Source organism: Papio anubis, chromosome 3 (assembly GCF_008728515.1).
Source record: "Papio anubis isolate 15944 chromosome 3, Panubis1.0, whole genome shotgun sequence".
In the NCBI taxonomy this organism is placed as follows: Eukaryota; Metazoa; Chordata; class Mammalia; order Primates; family Cercopithecidae; genus Papio; species Papio anubis.
Window position 1 is genome coordinate 162,957,408 of NC_044978.1, and position 13,198 is coordinate 162,970,605.

Below are 13,198 nucleotides of genomic sequence, written 5' to 3' on the forward strand. Positions count from 1 at the left end.
TTTATTGTACGTGGAATGAGGAATCCATAATGTAGAGCTCAAGATGGGAGCAAACATAATCCGTCGGCATCTTGGGTTGAACCATCACTTTATTTTACTAAAGGGAATGTGTGAATACAGATTTTTAAGAAAAATGTATAAGACAGTTTCAGAAGAAAGGGGCTTAGGTTTTGGCAAGAAAGGACAGAAGTAAATTCTTTGTACTGTCTACTCAGGTGCTGAAAATTGTGGTAGGTATGTATGTGGATATTGTGTGTTTCTACATGTGTTCATGATTTCTGTATGTGTGTTAGTTGTGCATGCAGCTTTATATTTTGTGAGTGCATGTATGGTGTGTATCTGTGTGGATATTGTGTGTGTCTGTGTGTTGTCTGAATATTAAACGTGTATGTGTGTGGTATTGTGCTTTGTGTGTGCACGTGTTGTGCAGATGTGTGTGGCCATGTGTTTACGTGTGTGGATGTAGGTAGGTATTGTATGTGTCTACAGGTGTTTATGATTTGTGTGCGTGCGTGCGTGCGTGTGTGTGTGTAACCTGCTTTTGCTTTCCAGGCCTACCCTGAATCCTTTCACGAACCATAGCATTGCCATCATTGTTTTATGGAATAGAATATGCAAAAGTCTTATATTTTTCTTATTATATCACAGACACTCAGAAATATCATTATTTTCTATGAACTACAACTAGAGAGAAGAAAATTAAATTTGATATACTAAATCACACTATGCTTTCTTTAAAAAAAAAAAAAGAAACACCTGTTATTTGTTGAGTGCTTCCATATGCCAGACACAGTGCCAGGAGTTTTGAAAGCATTTTCCATTTAAGTACTAGAAATATTGTAGGAGGTGTATGTTATTATTATCATCCCCATTTTACAGATAAGGAAACTGAAGCATACATAATATTAATTTTTCCTGTTATAAAAGCGGTACAGACTCAAGGAGTAAAATGTGGAAAGTATAAAAAGTATTAAGAAACAACTTAAAATCATGTATCAGCCTGTCATCTGGGAATAACCACTATTACCAATGAAGTGATTTGCCTTCCAGTATTTTGTCTCAGCATGTCTAATTTCGTATATTTGAATTTATATATATATATTTATATTTATGTATATAAACTTCCAAATTCTACTTTTCTCAATTAATATATAAATTCATGTTCTGCTGTGACTCATGAGATTAAAAATAATTTATTAACATACTTTAATGGTTGCACAGTATTTTGCTGAGTGAATAGTACCATTATATTTAGTCATTACATTACAGCCAAATATTTAATTTTTTTTTTTTTTTTGAGACGGAGTCTCGCTCTGTCACCCAGGCTGGAGTGCGGTGGCACGATCTCGGCTCACTGTAAGCTCCACCTCCCAGGTTCACATCATTCTCCTGCCTAGCTGGGACTACAGGCCCCCGCCACCACACCCAGTTCTTTTTGTATTTTTAGTAGAGACGGGGTTTCACCGTGTTAGCCAGGATGGTCTCGATCTCCTGACCTCGTGATCTGCCCGCCTTGGCCTCTCAAAGTGCTGGGATTACAGGCGTGAGCAACCGTGCCCAGCCCACATTTAATTTTTAATTTTTCAATATTATAAATAATGCTAAAATGGACATCTTAATTTCCTTTTCAATTTTAATTTTGTTCCTTTGCATGTCATTCCCCATCTAATGTGCGCATTGTAAGCTTTTAAATTCTTTGAGGAAGGAAAGTGGCAAATGTCTTGTGGCTATGACATAGTTATTTTAAATTTATGTCTAATATTTATCGTGGAATTAACATATAAATCTAGTCCTCAGCATTATTAGATATCTATATGCATTTTCTCTGGGTTGGTATAAAGAAGGAAACAAATACCAAATACAGGGATTTTTTTTCTTCTGTCCAACGAAGGGATGTCTTCCTAGAGTAATGGATACAGGTGATGTGCATTGTTCAGAGGGTATATGCTATAACTCACTCCACAAGCTAAAAAGATAGTGGGAAGCAGGGGAGAGGCAGCTGACTGTTAGAGAGATAGTGGGCTAGGGATGAAAATATAGAATGTGGCAAGTCATTTGTTCAAATGTTGGCTGATAAAAACAGTCAAGACGGATTGAAGTCTTGAGTTGATTTGACTTATTTTCTTCAGTGATGAAGGCCAGGGTGTTTCTAGTCTCTCAAAACATCTAGAGTTTAAAATAAGCTACCTAGAGGGGCCTTCAGATCACGATTCATCACTGGTAGAGGGAGGATTGGATGGTATTTCCAAATTGAACTGGAGCCTCCCTGAAATATTTCTAAGAAGAATGCTTCCTCTCTCGTTATCTTCCTGCCTAGCCGGCAGCAATAGAAACTTTGCCATTGCTAAGCTCGCTCTGTATTTTCTGAAAAGTATGTTTGATGTGCATTGTAGTAGCATGGATTTTTCCAATTCCCTTGAACTCTACGATGGCACAAAGGTAGTTTTTTTCCGAGCTCCAGCATTGTATAGTCCGAAGAGGCCAGGCTTTGGAATCCTGCAGACCTGGGATTGAAATCTGACTTAACACTGCTGATGGGCAAACAATTCGACCCCTTCAGTTCTGCTTCTTCATTTGTAAAATACCGTATAGTGTTATTGTGAAGATTAAATAAATGTTTGTGATACTATTAGCACAGTGTCTGGCATAACATAGGTGCTCAATAAATAGTGGCTATGATTACAATTTAAAATGATGGGAATGAGAAGTTAGAAGTGTAAAGTCATTTTAAAATGGAAGAATCAACTCTAGGAATCAGCTTTGGAACTCAAAAAGCTTTTCATATGTCTTGTCTTTGTTCCCTGAAGAATTCAAATATCCTTGTGCTCACCATATTTAGTGTTCATGCATGCTTCAGGGCATAAGAATATACTGGACTCAGGAATTAGGAGCTTACACATATGTCACAATAGTAAAGCAAAAATGATGTGACACAGATTAATTTTACCAAGACAAGAAAGTTCCCTATCATTCTAGATAGACTTAATCAATTTTCTTTCTGTTTACTTGCTCCCCAAAATTAAGTTAGCTTATACATCCTGTTTCTCTACTACTGAAACTAGGTAATGGTGTCGACAATATTGTCAGAGCAAAACATAACGATTTCAGCTACTATTTGTGACCCAGTTTTATAAATGAGAGTGAGAGATTAAAATGACTTGATCAAGATTAAAATAGTGAAGCCAAGATTTAAGTTCTAGTTGCCATGAATCTGTAGTCTATGTCTTTCAGTTTACTGTCTTATAAGCAAATGGATCTTTCTAAAGACCTCAATGAAAAAAAAATCAGAGGTGAAAGACATAGAGAAATTAAAGTAGGACTACAGGATCCAAAGAGAAAGATGGGTCAGTATTATGAATGTAATAGTTTTGATTAGGAATGAGTTATATTATGTAACTTAAACATTTAAAAAAGTATAAATGACATACATTATAAATTGTTTATTAACTGAAATAAATGTATCGTATTATCAGTACTCTTGATTACATACGTAACTTTATGTATTCCTTTGCCATTCATTGATAAATCATTCCCACATCCCAATATAAATATTTTCAATCATGGTTTTAATAATATTTTGGTGTTTGAGATTAGTATATTCCTTCAACAAATATTAATTTGAGTACCTCCTTGGTGCCAACAGTTTTCCAGGTGCTGGGAATATAAGTATGATGTGATTTGTTTCAAATAATACAGTATCATTATTTGTAACAATTTATTTTGAAAAATTAGAGTGACTTTTTGAGTTATTCCTATAACGTTTTTATTATATCTTACTGTGCTCCAATATCCTTTCATTAGCAGGAGAGAAATTCGTGGAGTAGATGTTATTGCCTCAGAAATTAAATGTATCCATATTCCATCTCATGCAACCAAAAATATTTTTTGGTTGTTTTCTGAGTAACAGTGAACCTGTATAAGTGGGCATATATGTGAACACTATATTTCACAGTGAAGAAACTCTTGAGAATTACTATTTCAATTTTTTAAAAAATATTTGCTTATCAAAATACAGAAACACTGGAATTCTAGAGTTTACTTAGAATATTGCAAAGCAAGGCAATTTAAAATATTCTCAAAGTATTCCTCAAGGAAAGGTATGTGTATATGTCCCTGATGGTTCCAGGCTGACTTTTATCACACAGACTCCATCACTGGGGGACTTTTCCCTCTTGATCTACAATGCAAGTGGAATTCTGATTTCAGACTAATCTCTAGCAATGAGCTAGACTTTTTTTTTTTTTTGTCTCTACAAAAAAGATTTTGATTGTAACAACAGTTGTGTGTGAGGTCTTAGCAATACAAGAAAACCATTCATTAGGCTATGAAGAGAAACGTTGAAGCCAGTGTAATTTAAGAATTGACTATTTAAGATGTTATTGAGGAAAGATTGGCCAGTTTTGTGTTTGTTTTTTATGATCGAGACTGTAATTGTTCTTGTTGCTCTTACCTTAAAAAACTTGCTGGAAAAAACTCAGTAAAGACCAAAGGTGATCAGAATGAAAGGAAAACATAAGTAAAGACATTTCCTTGTCTTTAAATCTAGGTATGTAAAGGTAGATTGAAACTTGGGAAACGGGATGGTCAGGCTGGTTCTAGAGAGCTTGGTTTGCAATCTTGTCAGCAAAACAACTTTGTAAGTCAACGATTCTGCCTCTGTAGTATCTCGTATTATACCCTTCTATTACTTTGACCATTTCGATTTTGTAACTTATTCTGGGAAAAGCATGGGAATTCTTATATTTTGGTAGAATTGTTAGTTTTCCAGAATGGTTTTGTTTTCCGTTAAATAAATGTTTTCAAAAAGAATTAATGTATTTACAAGAGGCTTTTTATTATATTTCCAAGCCACCCTTTGTTACTTGCAAGACCAGCAGAAATATCTGTTTTTTTCATAGAAATCAATGGAGAAAAACCAGGAATATTTAACAGAATTTTACTTTGCTTTCTATATTGCTAAACTATATCTATTTTATTAAGGTCTATTTGAAGTAGCATGTGAAACTTTGCCCAAAAGCTTACTTGGACTACTTTAAGAGTCCAAGAAGAGTGTGGCTTTATTTTTACCTGCACTTGATTTCTTCTTTCCGAATTTACTCTCCTGGGATGTGAAGCATTCCTCTCAACTTTCCAATTTGGGGAGAATTTGCACCAAAATTTCTGGGATGTCTAGAGGTACAGAAGTAGAGGACCACATCATATGTCCCCTCCTGCCTCAAAGAGAAGCATCAGGTTGAAGTTTAGGGGAAATTCTCATGATTTTTTTTTTTTTTTTTTTTTTTTGAGACAGAGTCTCGCTCTGTCACCCAGGCTGGAGTGCAGTGGCCGGATCTCAGCTCACTGCAAGCTCTGCCTCCCGGGTTTACGCCATTCTCCTGCCTCAGCCTCCCGAGTAGCTGGGACTACAGGCGCCCGCCACCTCGCCCGGCTAGTTTTTTTGTATTTTTTAGTAGAGACGGGGTTTCACCGGGTTAGCCAGGATGGTCTCGATCTCGACCTCGTGATCCGCCCGTCTCGGCCTCCCAAAGTGCTGGGATTACAGGCTTGAGCCACCGCGCCCGGCCCTCTAATGATTCTTTCTCTCATACTCAACTGGATTTTATGCTCAATTAAATTAATCCCATTGAATAGGAAAATTAGTTCCAGCTTGTACTCTCACGTCTACATCTAAGTTATTGAGGAACCATGGGCAAGTCATTTGACATGCCGGGGGAAGGGGAGGGTGGTTATCTGCCAGAGATATATTAATGTTTGCTCTGCCTAACTCCCAGGGGGTTTAAGCCTAAATGAGTCAACAGGTAAGTATTTTTGAAAGCTCACTACTCCCCATCCTCTTTCTTTTTATCAGTATATATCCAATAAAATCCGGACATTGTTTTCTAAAGTATATTGATTGTAAGAGTTGTTATCAAATCCAGTAGTCTTGAATTGGAATGATTGAGTTAATGGCCATCAGCAAAGGGTGTGTCTAAACTGCCTTGTGTTTCTTTCAGATTCAAACTCAGATGACTTTGACCCTGCTTCCACCAAGAGCAAGTATGACTCTCTGGATTTTGATAGTTTACTGAAAGAAGCTCAGAGAAGCTTGCGCAGGTAACATGTTCCCTAGCTGAGGATGACAGAGGGATGGCGAATACCTCATGGGACAGCGCGTCCTTCCCTAAAGACTATTGCAAGTCATACTTAGGAATTTCTCCTACTTTACACTCTCTGTACAAAAAAGAAAACAAAAACAACAACAATACAACAAGAACAACAACAACAACAATAACAACAATGGTTTACATGAACACAGCTGCTGAAGAGGCAAGAGACAGAATGATATCCAGTAAGCACATGTTTATTCATGGGTGTCAGCTTTGCTTTTCCTGGAGTCTCTTGGTGATGGAGTGTGCGTGTGTGCATGTATGTGTGTGTGTATGTATGTGTATGGTGTGTGTGCTTGGTTTAGGGGAAGTATGTGTGGGTACATGTGAGGACTGGGGGCACCTGACCAGAATGTGCAAGGGCAAACCATTTCAAATGGCAGCAGTTCCATGAAGACACACTTAAAACCTAGAACTTCAAAATGTTCGTATTCTATTCAAAAGGAAAATAAAAAAAATATATATATATATATAAATTAAAAAGGAAAGAAAACTAACAACCAACCAACCAACCAACCACAAACCACCCTAAAATGACAGCTGCTGATGTCTGGGCATCAGCCTTTGTACTCTGTTTTTTTAAGAAAGTGCAGAATCAACTTGAAGCAAGCTTTCTCTCGTAACGTAATGATTATATGACAATCCTGAAGAAACCACAGGTTCCATAGAACTAATATCCTGTCTCTCTCTCTCTCTTTTTTTTTTTTTCTTTTTCCTTTTGCCATGGAATCTGGGTGGGAGAGGATACTGCGGGCACCAGAATGCTAAAGTTTCCTAACATTTTGAAGTTTCTGTAGTTCATCCTTAATCCTGACACCCATGTAAATGTCCAAAATGTTGATCTTCCACTGCAAATTTCAAAAGCCTTGTCAATGGTCAAGCGTGCAGCTTGTTCAGCGGTTCTTTCTGAGGAGCGGACACCGGGTTACAATACTAATGAGAGTTGGGTAGAACTCTCTGAGATGTGTTCAGATAGTGTAATTGCTACATTCTCTGATGTAGTTAAGTATTTACAGATGTTAAATGGAGTATTTTTATTTTATGTATATACTATACAACAATGTTCTTTTTTGTTACAGCTATGCACTGTAAATGCAGCCTTCTTTTCAAAACTGCTAAATTTTTCTTAATCAAGAATATTCAAATGTAATTATGAGGTGAAACAATTATTGTACACTAACATATTTAGAAGCTGAACTTACTGCTTATATATATTTGATTGTAAAAACAAAAAGACAGTGTGTGTGTCTGTTGAGTGCAACAAGAGCAAAATGATGCTTTCCGCACATCCATCCCTTAGGTGAGCTTCAATCTAAGCATCTTGTCAAGAAATATCCTAGTCCCCTAAAGGTATTAACCACTTCCGCGATATTTTTCCACATTTTCTTGTCGCTTGTTTTTCTTTGAAGTTTTATACACTGGATTTGTTAGGGGAATGAAATTTTCTCATCTAAAATTTTTCTAGAAGATATCATGATTTTATGTAAAGTCTCTCAATGGGTAACCATTAAGAAATGTTTTTATTTTCTCTATCAACAGTAGTTTTGAAACTAGAAGTCAAAAATCTTTTTAAAATGCTGTTTTGTTTTAATTTTTGTGATTTTAATTTGATACAAAATGCTGAGGTAATAATTATAGTATGATTTTTACAATAATTAATGTGTGTCTGAAGACTATCTTTGAAGCCAGTATTTCTTTCCCTTGGCAGAGTATGACGATGGTATTTATCTGTATTTTTTACAGTTATGCATCCTGTATAAATACTGATATTTCATTCCTTTGTTTACTAAAGAGACATATTTATCAGTTGCAGATAGCCTATTTATTATAAATTATGAGATGATGAAAATAATAAAGCCAGTGGAAATTTTCTACCTAGGATGCATGACAATTGTCAGGTTGGAGTGTAAGTGCTTCATTTGGGAAATTCAGCTTTTGCAGAAGCAGTGTTTCTACTTGCACTAGCATGGCCTCTGACGTGACCATGATGTTGTTCTTGATGACATTGCTTCTGCTAAATTCAATAAAAACTTCAGAAAAACCTCCATTTTGAGCATCAGGATTTCATCTGAGTGTGGAGTCCCTGGAATGGAATTCAGTAACGTTTGGAGTGTGTATTCAAGTTTCTAAATTGAGATTCGATTACTGTTTGGCTGACATGACTTTTCTGGAAGACATGATACACCTACTACTTAATTGTTCTTTTCCTTTCTCTCACCCAACACAATCTTATAAGATGGATTTCACCCCCAGGCCAATGCAGCTAATTTTGATAGCTGCATTCATTTATCACCAGCATATTGTGTTCTGAGTGAATCCACTGTTTGTCCTGTCGGATGCTTGCTTGATTTTTTGGCTTCTTATTTCTAAGTAGATAGAAAGCAATAAAAATACTATGAAATAAAAGAACTTGTTCACAGGTTCTGCGTTACAACAGTAACACATCTTTAATCCGCCTAATTCTTGTTGTTCTGTAGGTTAAATGCAGGTATTTTAACTCTGTGTGAACGCCAAACTAAAGTTTACAGTCTTTCTTTCTGAATTTTGAGTATCTTCTGTTGTAGAATAATAATAAAAAGACTATTAAGAGCAATAAATTATTTTTAAGAAATCGATATTTAGTAAATCCTATTATGTGTTCAAGGACCACATGTGTTCTCTATTTTGCCTTTAAATTTTTGTGATCCAATTTTAAATACATTCTCCTTTTTGCCCTGGATTGTTGACATGAGTGGAATACTTGGTTTCTTTTCTTATCAAAAGACAGCACTACACATGTATTGAGGATTAATTTATCCCCCCCGCAACCCGGCCTGACCAATATTGTTACCATGAAGATAGTTTTCCTCAATGGACTTCAAATTGCATCTAAAATTAGTGGAGCTTTTGTATCTTCTGCAGACACTGTGGGTAGCCCATCAAAATGTAAGCTGTGCTCCTCTCATTTCTATTTTTATTTTTTTGGGAGAGAATATTTCAAATGAACATGCGCACCCCATCATCACTGAAGGCAAATTTCAGCATAGATCTGTAGGATTTTTAGATGACCGTGGGCCATTGCCTTCATGCCGTGGTAAGTACCACATCTACAATTTTGGTAACCGAACTGGTGCTTTAGTAATGTGGGTTTTTTTCTTTTTTAAAAGAGATGTAGCAGAATAATTCTTCCAGTGCAACAAAATCAATTTTTTGCTAAACGACTCCGAGAACAACAGTTGGGCTGTCAACATTCAGAGCAGCAGAGAGGGAACTTTGCACTATTGGGGTATGATGTTTGGGTCAGTTGAAAAAAGGAAACCTTTTCATGCCTTTAGATGTGAGCTTCCAGTAGGTAATGATTATGTGTCCTTTCTTGATGGCTGTAATGAGAACTTCAATCACTGTAGTCTAAGACCTGATCTATAGATGACCTAGAATAGCCATGTACTATAATGTGATGATTCTAAATTTGTACCTATGTGACAGACATTTTCAATAATGTGAACTGCTGATTTGATGGAGCTACTTTAAGATTTGTAGGTGAAAGTGTAATACTGTTGGTTGAACTATGCTGAAGAGGGAAAGTGAGCGATTAGTTGAGCCCTTGCCGGGCCTTTTTTCCACCTGCCAATTCTACATGTATTGTTGTGGTTTTATTCATTGTATGAAAATTCCTGTGATTTTTTTTAAATGTGCAGTACACATCAGCCTCACTGAGCTAATAAAGGGAAACGAATGTTTCAAATCTACTCCTGCTTTTCTTATTTATCGTAACCAAACTCCTGGCATGCTTCTCAGATCAGTACCCATTACTCGCTTATTATTATTCTATTTCCTCTCTGGCTCTCTCTCCCTTTCTCCCTGCTTTTCCATATTCATGGATGCATTTCAGCTGTAAGGTAACGTGCACCTTCTGTATCTTGTCTTTTTCTAAACGGCAAAGGCAGACGCAGTGGTTTCTATAACGAACGTTCAGAGGTGAAAAATGACATGGGATTTTATGAAATGGATTAGCTCTATTTTTGTACTTAACCCTGGGAAGTGTGTATTTTTAAGTACAAGCTCTTTCCCCTAGGGAAAAACTCACTGAATATTCAGCATAGAAAGAGATGTTGTTGTAGATGGACTGAATATTTCTCGAAGACTTGTAACAGGATGCAGTTCCCCATCATCTGGAAGTCATCGAGTTGGTTAAATATGGGATGAGCTGATAGCTGAAGACACATCGTGCTGTCAGGATGTCCATTGTGGCTGGTGGAGGATGGTGGTCCTAATGACAGAGAATGCCCTTGCCCAATTTTAAATGGTGGTTCCCATTCCCAACCATTTGCATTGCAAGATTCAACATATGCAAAATTGGGGAAAGGTGGCTAAATTATATTCCAGCATTTCCATCTCCTAGAGAGAAAAAAAGTGTTTGTAAATATTGGAAATGTGATAAGCGCTATCAGAAGTGCATTGAAATCTGCTAAGTAATCTAAGAAACACTCCCCATGGATTGTTTTATACCAATATAAAATTCATCAATTATTTTATGGAAATGGAAAATAAAAACCTACCATTATCTTACCCAAATATTGAATTTATCTGCCACTGTGGATACCAAGCACTCCTGAGTTTCAGTGAATAAGCATCAGTTCCGGGCTTGTCTTCTATTGATGCTTAAATTGCATAAGGCATTTTTAAATTTCTGGTTGGAACCAGCAAGGACATTAGAACTCTTCCCTAAATGGTGAACTTTTTACCCTACCAAATCTTTTGAGGGCAGAGAGAAAATGAGGGATTCTCTGAAGCAGTATTAGTAGCTGCTAGTTTGGTCCTAGAATATGCTGATTTAGATAAAGGATTTATTTCATATTGTCCTCAAAACATTGAATCACTTTCATTCTTGTTGATACTAATGGCAAAATAATTATTAAAACCAAAATTGGGCTGACAAAAATAAATTAACATTTGATATAGCTTTTTTTTAAAAGAAGATTGTCTCAATTCAAAAGTCCTCCAAACCAAATCTGTCTAAACTACATACAATATGATAATTGAGTTGAAATTCTTTTTTAGCATTGCTGGTTTTCTTTTCTTTGTAGGGTTATTTAACTAATCATTGGATATAATTGATAGCCCTAATATCATTACTATACTGACTCAACAGTAGTGTTACTAGGTACACAGTTGTAACTTAGTATTAATTATAGAATATTTTAACTAAAACATTCCATTTGCAATGTTTATATTAATCTTATATTTTGCAATTTTCGTTGCTACTCCTTGTTTTCTAACACATTACACTCCATTATAAATCAATCTTTGTACTTTATCAAATGGAAGAGAGTAATAAAGAAGGTCACAACTCATAGAAGAGTTCCTTGGAGGTTTGTAACATCATGATTTAAATCTCAGAAAGATTTAATCAAAAGCTGAATTAATCCCTGGGGGAAAAGATGGTATATAGATTCTATTGATGGACACAAAGCAGCCTATTTCTTTTCACTAGTCTCTGTTAGCATGTTGGGGAAAAGAAGCACAGATTTTCTGTGAGAAGGAAAATAAGATTTTCTTGGTAGGGGAAGGATAGTATGAAATCACCTTTATGTTATGTTTCCTCCCTTCCATTCAAAATGGCCCATTTTTATTTTTCACTTACTGGGGCGTTATCTGTTCTCCTAGTGCATGGAGAATGTTAAATGTCCTCCACCCCCATGTTTCCCTCATTATATTCCATGTGATTCTGTAACTATGCAGAGTCCCAAAAGCTCCACTCTAGTCAAGCATGTGGAATGTGGGGTCACATGGGCTGGTTTCCAGGTCTCTTCTGTTGTAATCAGGTGACTGCCCTTGGGCGAATTCTCAGCACTGGGGACACTGGAAACTTGTAGAAGAAATGACTATGAAATGTGAGTATTTTGAGGACCAGGACCAGGTTCGACTGAAAAGCCTTAACATTGTTCCATGACTAGGATGTAGGCTAAAAGCAAGAGGCCACCACCTTCCCACATGACTCTTTTCTGTCCATAATTCCAGAGGAATGTGACCATATTCTGTTTAGCTCAAAACCCATTACTTACCATTAGCTGACTTATAAAGGGGCAGAGTGAAATTAATTAAATGAAAAGAGTAAGAGAACTTTTAGAGGAGAAAACCAAATGATCCTATAATATTTTCATGATTAAATTAAATGAATGTAATTATACATGCGCATATGCACACCAAGGCATTATTATAATCAAGGACCTTAAAATATTGTATCGTTTCAAATTTATGCATATAGCACTTACTGAAGGCAAGTAGCTAGTGTGATACTTGAATTTGCATATTGACCATTTTCATATATTTTCATATATTAATTTCTAGTAGGAAGAAGCTGAATTATTAGGAAAAATCCTGGGGTGATTTAGAAAAAATATTGTGCTTCTGCTCGTTTTTGAACATCAGGGGCACTTAGCAACATTATCTTCTTTTTTTTTTTCTACATAGTTTTCTGTGATGGATTTTCAACAAGATGACATCCAAGTGAAAGCCAAAATTAAATGGGAAGGAAAGAATGTTAAGTGGTAAAATCCTAAATAGCTTATTAGACTACTTAATTGGAGGGAATTTATTTTTTGCTGCTGTTAGGAACTCTAGAGTCAAGCTTCTCTTTAACAATACTAATTGATGGAAAAAAGTGGCTATAGTAATACAGTTACCACAAAATGCCCTCCAGCAAGTCATTTAAGGAAATTCGCAGGTACTTTCCTTTGATGGACGTTGGTGTTGTTGAAAATCAAATCCTGTCTTCATTCGTATCATTGCTTTCTCACTTCATTTCCAAGCGGGTCCCTTGCTTATTCCTATCATAGCTTCACAGTGCGCTTGAAAGACTGACTTAATTCTTGAAAGAAAATTAGGCCGTGCTTGTTCTTAGTTTAACCATCTAGCAGGTTTTCAGCTTGATCACTATACCCTTTAATCAGATGTATGACTAATGTTTCACAGTGCTTAGAAGTATTGCCCTCTGTAAGCACTTCCCTACTTGTTGGCAGGAATGTGTATATACTATCACAAAATGATGATTAATTACTCTCCTTCCTAGA

The 13,198-nt window shown here is 36.2% G+C and overlaps 1 protein-coding gene across 7 annotated transcripts in view; it reads left to right on the forward strand.

The window, feature by feature from the left end:
- Nucleotides 1-9,874, forward strand: part of PPARGC1A (PPARG coactivator 1 alpha) — a 684,515-nt gene extending 674,641 nt beyond the window's left edge. For all 7 annotated transcript variants that reach the window (XM_031664083.1, XM_031664088.1, XM_031664084.1 and 4 more), the window contains one exon: nt 5,994-9,874. In XM_031664083.1, the coding sequence (XP_031519943.1) occupies nt 5,994-6,097 (104 nt within the window). In that variant the 3' untranslated portion in view covers nt 6,098-9,874. The remainder of the gene's footprint in view (nt 1-5,993) is intronic.
- The last annotated feature ends 3,324 nt before the right edge of the window (nt 9,875-13,198 follow it).